The 18,180-nt window shown below is 37.2% G+C and overlaps 1 protein-coding gene across 1 annotated transcript; it reads left to right on the top strand.

Moving 5' to 3' along the window:
* The first annotated feature begins 50 nt into the window (after positions 1-50).
* On the top strand, positions 51-16,102 carry LOC121377520 (ribose-phosphate pyrophosphokinase 4-like). The gene is made up of 8 exons (XM_041505544.1): positions 51-236; positions 3,047-3,179; positions 4,267-4,339; positions 5,589-5,682; positions 6,160-6,278; positions 8,240-8,424; positions 9,989-10,065; positions 14,037-16,102. Exons 1-8 carry the CDS (start codon positions 114-116, stop codon positions 14,262-14,264), a joined length of 1,032 nt encoding a protein of 343 aa, XP_041361478.1. The 5' UTR covers positions 51-113; the 3' UTR covers positions 14,265-16,102.
* Positions 16,103-18,180: the final 2,078 nt, after the last annotated feature.

Here is an 18,180-nt window from a genome sequence, read left to right as displayed (position 1 = left end):
CGATGTTTTACGAATGGAGTCGACGTTTTCCGGATATGTGCGAAGTGATCGAAAGTGAAAACCAGAATCTGATTTGTTATATTGTGTTCTGATACATTGGCATTGCATGGAAGATGAGTTTTTCACTGGATTCCGATTCGGTGCTGCTGTATGCACACCCATCCATGGAATCGCTGGCCATACAGATTGTGGAGCGGTGTTCCGGAGAGTGGTCAGATTCTCAAATTAAAAAATTGGTTGGTTGTGTGCTTACCGTAAATTTATAATATACCGTAAGATAAGTTCTTTTAATGCGAGATGCAGACCTGTTATTTTTGAGCCAGCTCCTATAAATTATTTCTAAATTCTAAATCTTTCTCGTTTTCTTAATGCACCCACGGCTCAAAATTTAAAAATGTGTTACTATGGCAGTTTCGAAGAGTTTTTGCAGTAAGTAGAATGCTCACCTATTAATAATTTTAAATGAATAACTTTTGCAACATTATTATAAACCAAAAATGATCCCTTCAACCAAAACTAGTAATTTTTATCCAGTGTCTAAAAATTGTCATCGATAAAGCCTTTGACAGATTATAATTCATATGGCAGCTGCCATTGGTGGTGCCATTAAGTTTAAACCGTGTGCATTGTCATTCTAAAACAACATGGGCGAGACGTAGCCCAGTGGTAAAGCGCTCACTTGATGTGTGGTCGGTTTGGGATCAATCCCCGTCAGTGGGCCCATAGGGCTATTTCTCGCTCCAGCCAGTGCACCATGACTGGTACATCAAAGGCTGTGGTATATGCTATCCTGTCTATGGGATGGTGCATATAAAAGATCCCTTGCTGCTAATTGAAAAGAGTAGCCAATGAAGTGGTGACAGCGGGTTTCCTTCCTTAATATCTGTGTGGTCCTTAACCATATGTCCGACGCCATATAACTGTCAATAAAATGTGTTGAGTGCGTCGTTAAATAAAACATTTCCTTCTTAAACAAGACATATATAAACTATATATGGTTGGACAAACAACCCCTGCAATTTCCCGCAGCAATCGGCAATGCCAATGCTGTAGAGATTGCCGCAGAGGTTTATGTTCTCTGCAACAATTTTTTTGCCATGTACTATATATTGGATTTTTTTTTCAAGATGTATTTTTTCCTTATTGTTAAAAAATAAAATATACTTTGTAAACTAAAAACATTAAAAGTAAATATTAAAACAGTAACTGCACCGCTGTTACTAAGTATCTGAATCTCAGCTCCATCGAGCATGATTGAAAATTCGATTAAATTACTGTACTAGAATTAAGCGAGTAGCAACTAGGTCATTGAACTCTGTTAACTGTTCATAGCACGTGCATTGCAGGGACCACAATAGATTGCAGGGGGTGACAGCTTATACATTGTTGAACCGTGGCTATGGTGCATTACAGATGTTTTATTTTCAGTAAAATTTTCAACATACACTCCTACAAGTCACTTGACGTGTTGTGGTCAGCCTGATGATGAGATACTTGTAGATATACATATAGAGAGATATCGTTTCGATAGCTTAATCAAAAGTTCTCTGTCATTTATGTAGTAGTGTTGGTATAAAGTGCTCCTACTGGCAATAACTAGTGGGAATTTCCCTATTAGCTCAGTTGGTAGAGCGCTGGACTATTGTAGTGAGAGTCCGTGGTTCGAATCCGTTCAGTGGAGGTTGATTTTTCTGTTACATTTGGAGCAGACGTAGGGACTGGGTGTGTTCTTAACACAAGAATACAATTATAACCCAGTCAGGACCCGTAACAGTTGAACTGCCCGTGGCCCACAGCTCCGGGACGTAGCTTCACTTGAGGGGGGAGTATGTAGTAGTGTTGGTATAAAGTGCTCCTACTGGCAGTAGCTAGTGGGAATTTCTCTATTAGCTCAGTTGGTAGAGTGTTGGACTCTCGTAGTGAGAGTCCGTGGTTCGAATCCCCTCAGTGGAGGTTGATTTTTCTGTTACATTTATATTGTCAAAAATACTACCTTTTTCTGGTGCCAAGTGGCCTAATCCAAAAAAACAAGACAAACGTTACAGATTTACTTGGGCTTGACAGAGGGGTATTCGGTCTTGGTGGTCGATTTTCTTAAAAAATTATGCCATTATTAAAGAAAATTACTTTAATTCTGTATCGCATTAAATATATTCGGACACTTTGATGTAATATAATTTAAAACATAAAGATTAAACTGGCACGTCACTGTGGACTGACTATGCTGTATATGATAAATTGTCATATCCTTACAACCCCATTGTTCTTGAAAGTGCACGTGTCATTCGCGTGTTAACTGTTTTGTCACTTTTAGTCAATGGATGCCACCACTGGTATAAATAAATCTTACAGCATATTGGCAAACAAAACATAACAAACTCAGCATTCAGATTTACTTACAATCCAGCATTGCTAACATGTTAATGGTAAAATTGCCGTGGAAAATGCTGTGGACACTATTGTTTCATCGCAAATTATTTACCGTGCTAATGTTCTTAATTGCAGGGCTTGACAAACAATATCAAACATGCTGAACATTTTTAATTAAAGGGACATTCCTGAGTTTGCTGCACTTTTTAAGATGTTATTGACTAACAAAGACTATTTAATGATTGTAATTACATATCAAATATATTTTTATGCATAAAATATTAGTGGCTGTATACGTGTTTCTGATCTTTCTAATATATGTACTAGGTTAAATTTCATCTTATTTCCTAAAATATAGTTTTTCGTATGTTCAAAATTATTTGAAGACAATATCCAGTTTGGGCTTCTTACAACTATTAAGACGACCAGAAACACATTGAATATACAGACACTGATATTCTAAACAAGAAAATATATTTAATATGCAAGTTTAATTGTAGAAATATTTTATTAGTCGGAAACATCTTAAAATGCAGCAAAGTCAGGAATGTCCCTTTAACGTTGTAATTGTAAGGGCCGTTTTGGTCTCATAACGTTACTTTATATACTATTATATACATGTAGATAGCTGTAGTTTGTTTATTTATTTTAAATTTTTTTTGGGGTTTTTTGCTAGAAAGCAGAGCGTTCACTCTCCATATCCTCCCAGCGAGTGGTGGAATTCCGCAAGACGATAGAGTGGGGAAGATTCCCCGACGGATTCCCCAACGTCTTCATCCAAGATGTCAAGTTCATGGCAGGCAAAGATGGTGAGAAATGAAAGGAATGTGTTTAATGACACCTCAGCACATTTTAAACTATGGCTATTTGATATCTAGCATATGGTTATTTTGACATTTGGCTTGGAAAGGAAAGAAATATGTGTTTAATGACACCTCAGCACATTTTAAACTAAGGCTATTTGATGTCTAACATATGGTTATTTTGACACTTGGCTTGGAAAGGAAAGGAATGTTTGTTTAATGACACCTCAGCACATTTTAAACTAAGGCTATTTGATATCTAGCATATGGTTATTTTGACATTTGGCTTGGAAAGGAAAGGAATATGTGTTTAATGACACCTCAGCACATTTTAAACTAAGGCTATTTGATGTCTAACATATGGTTATTTTGACACTTGGCTTGGAAAGGAAAGGAATGTTTGTTTAATGACACCTCAGCACATTTTAAACTAAGGCTATTTGATATCTAGCATATGGTTATTTTGACATTTGGCTTGGAAAGGAAAGGAATATGTATTTAATGACACCTCAGCACATTTTAAACTAAGGCTATTTGATGTCTAACATATGGTTATTTTGACACTTGGCTTGAATAGGAAAGGAATGTTTGTTTAACAACACCTCAGCATATTTTAAACTACAGCTATTTGGTGTCTAACACATGGTTATTTTAACACTTGGTTTGGAAAGGAAAGGAATGTTTATCTAACGACACCTCAGCACATTTTAAACTATGGCTTTTTGGTGTCTTGGATATTGTTATTTTGACACTTGGTTTAGAAAGGAAAGGAATGTTTATCTAACGACACCCCAGCACATTTTAAAGCAGGACTGTGGTGGTGTCTTGCCTATAGTTATTTCAACACTTGGTTTGAAAAGGAAAGGAATGTTTGATTAATGACACCTCAGCACATTTTAAACTACGGCTATTTGGTGTCTTAACATATAGTTATTTCAACACTTGGTTTGGAAAGGAAAGGAATGTTTGTTTAATGACACCTCAGCACATTAGTAATGACATTATATAAAACAAACTGTAACTATACATTTTTACTTCAGTTTCATATTTGTTTACTATGATTTCATGTTAATAAAACCCTTTATAATTTCAGTTATCTTCGTGGGAAGTTTTCACTCGCCAGATGTCATATTTGAACAGTTGTCAGTACTGTATGCATTTCCTAGGTAAGTTTGAAACAACATACCTTTAGTAATATTAAATCCAGACATATGTGAAACATATCGGGTAAGATGTAGCCATTTTCTAATGCTGTTGGTCAAACCAAACACATTAATTGGTTAACGTCATTTTATTTAATGGGGATTCCCCATTTTAGACTGAAAGATAAAGTTTGTTCTGTTTAACGACACCACTAGAGCACATTGAATTATTAATCATCGGCTACTGGAAAAAAGAAAGAAATGTTTTATTTAATGACGCACTCAACACATTTTATTTATGGTTATATGGCGTCACACATATGGTTAAGGACCACACAGATTTTGAGAGGAAACCCACTGTCGCCACTACATGGACTACTCTTTCTGATTAACAGCAAGGGATCTTTTATTTGCACTTCCCACAGGCAGGATAGCACAAACCATGGCCTTTGTTGAGCCAGTTATGGATAACTGGTCGGTGCAAGTGGTTTACACCTACCCATTGAGCCTTGCGGAGCACTCACTCAGGGTTTGGAGTCGGTATCTGGATTAAAAATCCCATGTCTTGACTGGGATCCAAACCCAGTACCTACCAGCCTGTAGACCGATGGCCTAACCACTACACCACCGAGGCCACAGCTACTGGATGTCAAACATTTGATAATTCTGACACATAGTCATGAAAGGAAACACGCTACACTCTTCCAGATAAAGAAAAATGGGATCTTTTATATGCACCATCCCACAGATAGGAAAGTACATACCACGTCCTTTTACCAGTTGTGGTGCACTGGTTGGAACGAGGAAAACCTAATCAGATGAATGGATCCATAGAGATGTGAAACAGTGCAGTATCAGTATAAGTTCGTAGAACGACAAAGAAGACCAATATGATCTGAATCAGAAACCATGGCCGATCAAACATTTTATAAAGGGGGATAAAAAAGTTCTCAAAAGGGCAATTTGAGTTTGTCAAAGGCAGATGAGCTGAGCTTCCAAAGAAAAATTATATAGATGCTCCAATGCATTTTCAGGGCAATATTGTATTGTGTATTGTGGATGATTAATAAAAAAAAAAACCCACAAAAAGTCTTTAAAAAGGGCACTTCTAATGAGTGGGGGGGAGGGGCGGTGGGGGGGGTTAAGGGACCCTTGTGAGTCCCTCTGGATCCGCCATTGAACATTACTAATTGGAAGTCGTCTATAATATCTGTGATGTAATTAACTGTTTTATTGGCTAATTAACATATTAATATTCATTTGTTTCTTTCAGGTATTTGGCAAAGTCGTTCCACTTTATTCTGCCGTATTTCCCTACTGGGACCATGGAGCGTGTTGACACAGAAGGTCAGATTGCCACAGCCAAGGTACGGGAAAAGAAAGGAATGTTTTAAAATTAAGCAACAGCTAGTGGCCTAAATTCATTTATTATCCATATGGTTGAACATAACTAAATTAATAAACATCCTACGTGTAATAACAAATAATGAAATGTCCACTACATTCATTACACTATGGACAGGATTTAGTATCAGTCGGTTGAGTGCTAGCCTGAGGTGCTTGCGTTGCAGGATCGAACCACCTCAGTGAATGCATTCAACTGATTTGGGTTTTTTCTCGTTTCAACCAATGCACCACAACTGGTAAAAGGCCGTGGTATGTGCTTTCCTGTCTGTTGGAAAGTGCATATAAAGGATTCCTTGCTGTATTAGGAAAATGTAGCGGGTTTCCTCTGTTTTATTGCAGACATTTTGTACTTGTATTACAGACATATTACAGACATTTTGTTCTTTTACTGCAAACATATTTTATTTTTATTGCAGACATTTTGTATTTGATTGCAGACTCTAGCCACGCTTCTGTCTGCGATCCCGCTGTCGGCAAAAGGCCCGGCCCAAGTGATTATTTTTGATATTCACGCCTTACAAGAGAGATTCTACTTCTCCGACAGTGTCATTCCTCGGTAATTATACACACACGGATATCAGCCACAGTACCACACAAATCACCTGTTAATCTTCATATACTTTCGTTTTGTTTTCTTTACCTTTCATTAAGATATGCTGCAACATTAGTTGTTGTTTTTTAATACATAGTTTTGCCACGATTTTTTAAAGTGTCAGTCTCTGTTAGAGTCTAGGCGGGACGTAGCCCAGTGGTAAAGCCTTCGCTTGATGCGCTGTCGGTCTAGGATTGATCCCCCTCAGTGGACCAATTGGGCTATTTCTCATTCCAGCCAGTGCTCCACAACTGGTGTAACAAAGGCCATGGTATGTACTACCCTGTCTGTGGGATGGTGCATATAAAACATCCCTTGCGGCTAATTGAAAAGAGTAGCCCATGAAATGGTGACAGTGGGTTTTCTCTCTCAATATATGTATAGTCCTTAACCATGTCTGATACCATATAACCATAAATAAAATGTGTTGAGTGTGTCGTTAAATAAAACATTTCCTTCCTGTTTGAGTCTGGGCCCAGTTGTTCTAAGTCTCATTAAACTAACCCTGAGTTTGTCTAATATTTTCCTTTTAATTATTTTTGCACAAATACAAAATAAACTTTAAATTTGCTAGTGTATGAATACCTTTGGTTGTTGAAAACCAAGTTTCCACATTATGATATCAATTACTGATTCAGTTTTTGGTTTTGAAAATCAAGTTTCCACATTATGATATCAATTACTGATTCAGTTCTTGGTTGTTGAAAATCAAGTTTCCACATTATGATATCAATTACTGATTCGGTTCTTGGTTTTGAAAATCAAGTTTCCACATTATGATATCAATTACTGATTCAGTTCTTGGTTGTTGAAAATCAAGTTTCCACATGATATCAATTACTGATTCAGTTCTTGGTTGTTGAAAATCAAGTTTCCACATTATGATATCAATTACTGATTCAGTTCTTGGTTGTTGAAAATCAAGTTTCCACATTATGATATCAATTACTGATTCAGTTCTTGGTTGTTGAAAATCAAGTTTCCACATTATGATATCAATTACTGATTCAGTTCTTGGTTTTGAAAATCAAGTTTCCACATTATGATATCAATTACTGATTCAGTTCTTGGTTTTGAAAATTTTGGTTAACCACTGGTTAAATTGCCGTGTATTAGCCGACTCCTTGGATAAGCCAACCTCTTAGTTTGACCCTATATATCAAGTACAAAATCATCTACCTCGTGTATAAGCCGGTAATTTTTTGTCCAGTTGTATGTTGTATCGATTTCAATAATACTGTCAACAAATAGACATGTGCTTTTCTTGTTCATTATATCTGTTTTCCCTTTAATTATTACAAACACGGTAACCAACATTTAAACATTTGACTCCTGGAGTCTAGACTGTAAACGTTTTATAACCACCAGGCCATGGCATGTCCTGTCCTGCCTATAAGAAAGTGTGTATATAAAAAGACGCCTTGCTGCTTTTCAGTAGGAGTATGTTATGTCACAGCAGTGTTCTTCACTGTAAACAAAGTGTCAATTCAAAAATAACCATAAGTTAGTCACCAAATAGCCCTACTTTAATATGTGCCAAGGGTCGGGATTTAGCTCAGTCAGTTGAGTGTTCGCTTGAGGTGCTTGTGTCACAGGATTGAACCACCTCAGTGGATCCATTCAACTGATTGAGGTTTTTTCTCAGTCCAACCAGTACACCACAACTGGTCAAAAGCCGTGGTATGTGCTATCCTGTCTGTGGGAAGGTGCATATAAAAGATCCCTTGATGCATTAGGAAAACTGTAGCGGCTTTCCTCTGATGACTATGTGTCAGAAATTGCCAAATGTTTGACATCCAACAGCCGATGTTTAATTAATCAGTATGTATTAATTAATTAATGGTATCGTTAAACAAAACAAACTTTAACTTTAATATGTGCTGAGCTGTCATGTAATACACATTCCTTTCCTTTTTTCTCCCCAGTCTTTTGTCAGCCATTCCACTACTACAGAGGGAGATTGAGCATCTGTCGTACAAGTCGAATCTGGCGTTCGCCTTCCCAGATGATGGAGCGTTTAAACGCTTTCATTCGTACTTCCCAGACGAACATACTGTCATATGTGCTAAGGTGCGAGATGGAAAGAAGAAAATCGTTACAGTCAAAGATGGTAAATAATTAGTTAGTTGTCTTTTAAAATTTGCTTTATACTTTCATTTTTAATAGGATTAAGTTTGGATTGGAAAATGAGCATTCTTTCTAACAGACATGCAAAAACCCCAAACCCAACCTTCATTGATGCATTTAACTTAGTTTAAACCGGCCTCGGTGGCGTCGTGGCAGGCCATCGGTCTACAGGCTGGTAGGTACTGTGTTCGGATCCCAGTCGAGACATGGAATTTTTAATCCAGATACCGACTCCAGACCCTGAGTGAGTGCTCCTCAAGGCTCAATGGGTAGGTGTAAACCACTTGCACCGACCAGTGATCCATAACTGGTTCAACAAAGGCCATGGTTTGTGCTATCCTGCCTGTGGGAAGCGCAAATAAAAGATCCCTTGCTGCCTGTCGTAAAAGAGTAGCCTATGTGGCGACAGCGGGTTTCCTCTAAAAAAATATGTGTGGTCCTTAACCATATGTTTGACGCCATATAACCATAAAATAAAATGTGTTGAGTGCGTCGTTAAATAAAACACTTCTTTCTTTCTTTCTTTAACTTAGTTTAAAGGGGTGGGGTGTAATCCAGTTGTAAAGTGCTCACTTGATGCGCAGTCGGTCTAGGATACCCATTGGGCTGAGATCGATCCCCGCCAGTGGACTATTACTGATATATCAGAGACCATGGTATGTGCTATCCTGTCTGTGGGATAAAAAAATCCCTTGCTACTAATGGAAAACTGCAGTGGGTTTCCTCTCTAAGACTATATGTCAAAATTACTAACTGTTTGACATCCAATAGCCAATGATTAATAAATCAATGTGGTCTAGTGGTGGTGCTAAACAAACAAATTTTAATGTTTACCTTAGTTTGACACCCAATAGCTGATGTATGTTTTTTTTGTGCTGGGGTGTCATTAAAAGAAATTTACATTTTATCCCACAAACTGATTTACTCGTGTATCGACTGGTATATCAAAGGCCATGGTATGTGCTATCCTGTTTGTGGGATGGTGCATATAAAAGATCCCTTGTTACTAATGGAAAAATATAGCGGATTTTCTCTCTATGATTGTGTCAAAATGACCATATGTTTGACATCCAATAGCCGATGATTAATAAATCAATATGCTTTAGTGGTGTCGTTAAACAAAACAAACTTGTCGTTCGTGTATTGAAAGGAGTGTACACGTAAACACATTCACTGAAAGGGTACTTTGGGTCTCTTGTACGATATGGGTCAGGACGTAGCCCAGTGGTAAAGTGCTCGCTTGATGCACGGTCGGTCTGGGCTATTTTTCATTCCAGCCAGTGCACCATGACTGGTATATCAAAGGCCATGGTATGTACTACCCTGTCTGTGGGATGGTTTATATAAAAGATCCCTTGTTGCTAATCGAAAAGAGTAGTCCATGAAGTGGCGACAGTGGGTTTCCTCTCTCAATATCTGTGTGGTTCTTAACCATATATCTGATGCCATATAACCGAAAATATAATGTGTTGAGTGCGTCGTTAAATAAAACATTTCTTTCTTTCTTTCTTTTTCTTATATGATGTTTTTGATGTTTCATTTTGTAGGTAACCCTTCAGGAAAAGATATCATCATTATAGATGACCTCATTCAGACTGGCGGAACATTGATCGAGTGTGCAAAAGTAGGTCACATCAAATATACCTTCTTTTTTGTCTTTCTTGGCCTCTCTTAAGTCTAAGTCACAGGGGAAAGTGCTGTGGAACCATTGGGCTATTTCTCCACTCTAGCCTATGCACCACAACTGGTATATCAAAGGTGGTGGTATGTGCTATCCTGTCTGGAATGTTGCATATAAAAGATCTCTTGCTACTACTGGAAAAATGTAGTGGGTTTCCTCTCTAAAACAATATGTCAAAATTACTAAATGTTTGTCTAGTGGTGTCTTTAAACAAAACACGATATATTTTTTAACAGGGGAAAGTAGCATAGCTCAGAGGTCAGGCTATGTTAAACAAAACACACTATAATTTGTAACTGGGGAAAGTAGCATAGCGCAGAGGTCAGGCTATCTTAAACAAAACACACTATAATTTGTAACGGAAAAGTAGCATAGCTCAGAGGTCAGGCTATGTTAAACAAAACACACTATAATTTGTAACTGGGGAAAGTAGCATAGCTCAGAGGTCAGGCTATGTTAAACAAAACACACTATAATTTATAACTGGGGAAAGTAGCATAGCGAAGAGGTCAGACTATGTTAAACAAAACACACTATAATTTATAACTGGGGAAAGTAGCATAGCTCAGAGGTCAGGCTATGTTAAACAAAACACACTATAATTCATAACAGGAAAGTAGCATAGCTCAGAGGTCAGGCTATCTTAAACAAAACACACTATAATTTATAACAGGGGAAAGTAGCATAGCTCAGAGGTCAGGCTATGTTAAACAAAACACACTATAATTTGTAACGGGAATGTAGCATAGCTCAGAGGTCAGGCTATGTTAAACAAAACACACTATAATTTATAACGGGAAAGTAGCATAGCTCAGAGGTCAGGCTATGTTAAACAAAACACACTATAATTTATAACAGGGGAAAGTAGCATAGCTCAGAGGTCAGGCTATGTTAAACAAAACACACTATAATTTTTAACAGGAAAGTAGCATAGCTCAGAGGTCTGGCTATGTTAAACAAAACACACTATAATTTTTAACAGGAAAGTAGCATAGCTCAGAGGTCAGGCTATGTTAAACAAAACACACTATAATTTTTAACAGGGGAAAGTAGCATAGCTCAGAGGTCTGGCTAAGTTAAACAAAATGCATTATAATTTTTAACAAGGGAAAAGTACCATAGCTCAGAGGTCAGACTATGTTAAACAAAACACACTATAATTTATAACATGGGAAAGTACCATAGCTCAGAGGTCAGGCTAAGTTAAACAAAACACACTATAATTTATAACAGGGGAAAGTAGCATAGCTCAGAGGTCAGGCTAAGTATTGTGAAACAGACAAAAATATCAACGTTCTCTACATTTTGTCATTGCACCCAGTGCCCCATGACTGTAACATTTATTACCAACATGCATTGATAATAATAACACATATGATTGCATAAATTATATGAGCGATACCAAGTGGTAGGCGAGCTATTTAATTCTATGGAATTCTTGTATGTATTACAGGTGTTACTGGGGACTCGTTAGTGTTATGATAGATGAGCTATTTAATTCTTGTATGTATTACAGGTGTTACTGGGGACTCGTTAGGGATATGATAGATGAGCTATTTAATTCTTGTATGTATTACAGGTGTTACTGGGGACTCGTTAGTGTTACGATAGATGATATATTTAATTCTTGTATGTATTACAGGTGTTACTGGGGACTCGTTAGTGTTACGATAGATGAGCTATTTAATTCTTGTATGTATTACAGGTGTTACTGGGGACTCGTTAGTGTTACGATAGATGAGCTATTTAATTCTTGTATGTATTACAGGTGTTACTGGGGACTCGTTAGTGTTACGATAGATGAGCTATTTAATTCTTGTATGTATTACAGGTGTTACTGGGGACTCGTTAGTGTTACGATAGATGAGCTATTTAATTCTTGTATGTATTACAGGTGTTACTGGGGACTCGTTAGTGTTACGATAGATGAGCTATTTAATTCTTGTATGTATTACAGGTGTTACTGGGGACTCGTTAGTGTTACGATAGATGAGCTATTTAATTCTTGTATGTATTACAGGTGTTACTGGGGACTCGTTAGTGTTACGATAGATGAGCTATTTAATTCTTGTATGTATTACATACTACTCGTTAGTGTTAGATAGTGTTAATTCTTGTATGTATTACAGGTGTTACTGGGGACTCGTTAGTGTTACGATAGATGAGCTATTTAATTCTTGTATGTATTACAGGTGTTACTGGGGACTCGTTAGTGTTACGATAGATGAGCTATTTAATTCTTGTATGTATTACAGGTGTTACTGGGGACTCGTTAGTGTTACGATAGATGAGCTATTTAATTCTTGTATGTATTACAGGTGTTACTGGGGACTCGTTAGTGTTACGATAGATGAGCTATTTAATTCTTGTATGTATTACAGGTGTTACTGGGGACTCGTTAGTGTTGTGATAGATGAGCTATTTAATTCTTGTATGTATTACAGGTGTTACTGGGGACTCGTTAGTGTTGTGATAGATGAGCTATTTAATTCTTGTATGTATTACAGGTGTTACTGGGGACTCGTTAGTGTTGTGATAGATGAGCTATTTAATTCTTGTATGTATTACAGGTGTTACTGGGGACTTGTTAGTGTTGTGATAGATGATATATTTAATTCTTGTATGTATTACAGGTGTTACTGGGGACGTTAGTGTTAGATAGATGAGCTATTTAATTCTTGTATGTATTACAGGTGTTACTGGGGACTCGTTAGTGTTACGATAGATGAGCTATTTAATTCTTGTATGTATTACAGGTGTTACTGGGGACTCGTTAGTGTTACGATAGATGAGCTATTTAATTCTTGTATGTATTACAGGTGTTACTGGGGACTCGTTAGTGTTACGATAGATGAGCTATTTAATTCTTGTATGTATTACAGGTGTTACTGGGGACTCGTTAGTGTTACGATAGATGAGCTATTTAATTCTTGTATGTATTACAGGTGTTACTGGGGACTCGTTAGTGTTACGATAGATGAGCTATTTAATTCTTGTATGTATTACAGGTGTTACTGGGGACTTGTTAGTGTTACGATAGATGAGCTATTTAATTCTTGTATGTATTACAGGTGTTACTGGGGACTTGTTAGTGTTGTGATAGATGAGCTATTTAATTCTTGTATGTATTACAGGTGTTACTGGGGACTTGTTAGTGTTACGATAGATGAGCTATTTAATTCTTGTATGTATTACAGGTGTTACTGGGGACTCGTTAGTGTTACGATAGATGAGATATTTAATTCTTGTATGTATTACAGGTGTTACTGGGGACTCGTTAGTGTTACGATAGATGAGCTATTTAATTCTTGTATGTATTACAGGTGTTACTGGGGACTCGTTAGTGTTACGATAGATGAGATATTTAATTCTTGTATGTATTACAGGTGTTACTGGGGACTTGATAGTGTTATGATAGATGAGCTATTTAATTCTTGTATGTATTACAGGTGTTACTGGGGACTTGTTAGTGTTATGATAGATGATATATTTAATTCTTGTATGTATTACAGGTGTTACTGGGGAGTTGTTAGTGTTATGATAGATGAGCTATTTAATTCTTGTATGTATTACAGGTGTTACTGGGGACTTGTTAGTGTTATGATAGATGAGCTATTTAATTCTTGTATGTATTACAGGTGTTACTGGGGACTTGTTAGTGTTAGGGATATGATAGATGAGCTATTTAATTCTTGTATGTATTACAGGTGTTACTGGGGACTTGTTAGTGTTATGATAGATGATATATTTAATTCTTGTATGTATTACAGGTGTTACTGGGGACTCGTTAGTGTTAGGGATATGATAGATGAGATTTTTCTTGTATGTATTGCAGGTGTTACTGGGGACTTGTTAGTGTTAGGGGTATGATAGGTGAGCTATTTAATTCTATAGAATTATTGTATGTATTACAGGTGTTACTGAAGCAAGGTGCCAAGACAGTCAGTGCTTATGTGACACACCCAGTGTTTCCCGGAGACTCGTGGAAGAGATTCACAGATGGAGACGTTCACTTCGAGAATTTCTGGATCACCGATTCCATCCCCCACGCCAAGACCATCAGTAATCACAAACCCTTCAAGCTGCTGTCTCTGTGTGGTGTCATAGCAGAGTCGCTGTTAGGGTACGACCTTATGCCCTAGACATTGACTTGTGCCCTAAACATCAACTTGTGCCCTAGACATTGACTTGAGCCCTAAACATCAGAATGTGCCCTAGACATGAATGGGTGTCCTAGATATTGACTTGTCCTAGCATCAATTTGTGCCCTAGATAGTGACTTGTGCCCTAGACATCGACTCATGCCCTAGATAGTAACCTGTGTCATATATAGTGACTTGTGTCCTAGACATTAGTATGTGCCCTATATAGTGGTCTAGATACAGGGATGAGAAAGACAATTTGTATTTTCATCTGAAATTAGCCGGGGTCCAGGGGGCCTGGTCAGGGGGTCCGGGGGGCAAAGCCCCCCTGAAGCTATAGGGTTTTTTACAATTGCAAGGCAAAAATCTGCATCACAGAATTACAGAATAACTTATATACCATAGAAAGGATTATTATAATGCATAAACTCCTGTCAATAATCATGAAATTGCACATCCTCCTTTGCGATCAGTTTCACCATTTTTGAATGGAAAAATACATATCAAGACGCTCGATTACCACTGCAGAAAACACAGTCGAAAATGGCGGTTGTTTTGCACATAACGGCCTAGAACTGTAAGGGCTATGCTGATTGGTCTCAATATCTCAGACATCTCAAGTTTAGCCAATCACAGTGGTCGTAGTAAACAGTACTAAACACATACACACAAAGCTAGTTTTGTTTTATTTTCGTATACACACAGTGCGTCGAAATAAACATGGCGGCCGCTACATTACGATAGCAGCTGCACGACGACCTCAACTTTAACTGATGTTTCCACAGAGTGCAAGGCATATACCTATATTCTAAGCCTCCCCCCCAAAAAAAACAATACAATTTGTGGATCCGCAGAAAATTCTCATCCTTGTAGATAGTAACATGTGCCCTATACATCAACCTCATGGCCTAAATACCAACCTGTGTTCTAGATTGCAACCTGTTATGGTTTGACCTGATACCCTAGACATTGACTTGTGTCCTAGACATCAGTTTGTGCTCTAGACATCGACTCATGCCTTAGATAAGCAGCCAATGCTTTAGACACCAACCTGAAGGCCTAGACCATAACCTCTGTCAAAACCAAAGAGTTCTGCCCAACCTAGGACATAAACATGTGCTCAGTCAACTTGGACATTACATTATGCTATAGACATTTCTCTTGGACATTAAATTATGCTATAGACATTTCTCTTGGACATTAAATTATGCTACAGACATTTCTCTTGGACATTAAATTATGCTACAAACATTTCTCTTGGACATTACATTATGTCTTAGACATTTCTCTTGGACATTAAATTATGCTACAGACATTTCTCTTGGACATTAAATTATGTCTTAGACATTTCTCTTGGGACATTAAATTATGCTACAGACATTTCTCTGGGACATTAAATTATGTCTTAGACATTTCTCTTGGACATTAAATTATGTCTTAGACATTTATCGTGGACATTAAATTATGCTATAGACATTTCACTTGGACATTAAAACTCCTGCTCAAGAAATCAATTCATGCTTTGGACATTAACATATACTCAAAAGATCATCTTCGACATTAAATCATGCTCTAATGGTTAACTCATGCTGTAGAAATCATATCGTGCTTTAGACATTAAATCATGACCTAGACATTAGATCATGACCTAGACAGAACATGCCATAGATTTATTTTCCATTTATGTCATTTATAAAGAAGTGCAATTTTGTAACAATGCGTTATAACAAAATGAACACAAATACTGCCACATTCCATAAAGTTTACATTACTGAGAGACAGACAAGCAGAGAGAGACAGACAAGAAGAGAGAGAGAGAGCGAGCGGGGGGGGGGGGGGGGGGGCTGTGTCACTTTATATATATTGTTTACACTATTTCATATTGTGACCATTTCTGATGTGGCAAATAAAGTGACTGCTTCATTAAAAAAAAGAATTGTTTCATTTGTGATGTCAATTTTTCTATTACAGTTTAAACCTCTCAAAACCAGATTCTCTGTAAACGGGAATTCCATCAAAAGTGAAGTTTTTCACAGTCCCATTTTAAATATTAGCACAGAACAACCTCTAACCAAATATCCTTTAAAACCGGACTTTCTACTTGGTATCATCAGTGTCCATGGTTTTTTTTTAGGGGGATACACTACATGATGAGGATGTTCCAGACTGTGTTTAGTACTCTTCAGATAAAACAAAAGCAGACTGTAAAGAAAGATATTATTTTAATGTGTAAAAAACAAAACAAAATTGGTTCAACCATTTAATATATAATACTTTATTGAAATATATTAAATAATACCAAATGTAAAAGACACAACTGACATACATTAATGGAAACATGATTATTCAAAGGCAACGGAAGTGTGGGGGGGGGGGGGGGTGCTCCATCCCCAAATAATCCTATGGCTTTTGTACTTTCTATGGCATATAAAGTTTCCAAGATCTGATATGATGTATACTGACATTCAAAAGAAAATTTATATACATAAAATCTGAATAATTAAAACTAATTTACATACATAAAATTTGAATAATTAAAACTAATTTCAGCAAAACTGTACAAAGTTCAAATGAAAATGAAAATGTCCCCATTTGGAAATATTTATTTTACCTTATTTAATATATATATATATATATATATATATATATATATATATATATATATATATATATATATTAAATAATGGGTTTTAAAAGCTACCAATTCAAACCCTTTTCAAATGTTCCTCTTGATTCCCATATCCACTTACTCAAACAACCCCTTGTGCAGGGTTTCTAGAATTTTAATAAAATTCACTAGCCATGGGACCACGATTAAAAATTCACTAGCCCTACTTTACTTTAAGTTAATACAATTTTACTAAATAATAGTAATAATCAGATATGTCACCTAAAGGGGGAGATAAAGTTTAAAAACTAACACTGAGGGATGTTGGGGGGGGGGGGGGCAGGATATTCATATTTACAAACTCGACTTAACTGCAACATTTGACCTCCTTTTTTTCACTAGCCATCAGGCATGGCAATAGTAGTTATTTACTAGCCCAACATTGAATATCACTAGCCATAGGAGTGTGGCTACCATAATCTAGAAGCCATGTCTGGCATGGCAATGGTAGTTATTTACTAGCCCAACATTGAATATCACTAGCCATAGGAGTGTGGCTACCATAATCTAGAAGCCCTGTCTGGCATGGCAATAGTAGCTATTTACTAGCCCAACATTGAATATCACTAGCCATAGGAGTGTGGCTACCATAATCTAGAAGCCATGTCTGGCATGGCAATGGTAGTTATTTACTAGCCCAACATTGAATATCACTAGCCATGGGAGTGGGGCTACCATAATCTAGAAGCCCTGTCTGGCATGGCAATAGTAGTTATTTACTAGCCCAACATTGAATATCACTAGCCATAGGAGTGTGGCTACCATAATCTAGAAGCCATGTCTGGCATGGCAATGGTAGTTATTTACTAGCCCAACATTGAATATCACTAGCCATGGGAGTGGGGCTACCATAATCTAGAAGCCCTGTCTGGCATGGCAATAGTAGTTATTTACTAGCCCAACATTGAATATCACTAGCCATAGGAGTGTGGCTACCATAATCTAGAAGCCATGTCTGGCATGGCAATGGTAGTTATTTACTAGCCCAACATTGAATATCACTAGCCATAGGAGTGTGGCTACCATAATCTAGAAGCCATGTCTGGCATGGCAATGGTAGTTATTTACTAGCCCAACATTGAATATCACTAGCCATGGGAGTGGGGCTACCATAATCTAGAAGCCATGTCTGGCATGGCAATGGTAGTTATTTACTAGTCCAACATTGAATATCACTAGCCATAGGAGTGTGGCTACCATAATCTAGAAGCCATGTCTGGCATAGCAATGGTAGTTATTTACTAGCCC

Source organism: Gigantopelta aegis, chromosome 7, assembly GCF_016097555.1.
Source record: "Gigantopelta aegis isolate Gae_Host chromosome 7, Gae_host_genome, whole genome shotgun sequence".
Taxonomy (NCBI): Eukaryota; Metazoa; Mollusca; class Gastropoda; order Neomphalida; family Peltospiridae; genus Gigantopelta; species Gigantopelta aegis.
This window is presented reverse-complemented; position numbering and strand designations above follow the sequence as displayed.

Excerpts from the sequence above, each read along its gene's own strand:
- LOC121377520 (XM_041505544.1), top strand. The coding sequence starts at position 114 with ATGAGTTTTTCACTGGATTCCGATTCGGTGCTGCTGTATGCACACCCA. Across the intron at positions 237-3,046 it reads ATTCTCAAATTAAAAAATTG|AAAGCAGAGCGTTCACTCTC; the intron begins GTTGGTTGTGTG and ends GTTTTTTGCTAG. Across the intron at positions 3,180-4,266 it reads GTTCATGGCAGGCAAAGATG|TTATCTTCGTGGGAAGTTTT; the intron begins GTGAGAAATGAA and ends TTATAATTTCAG.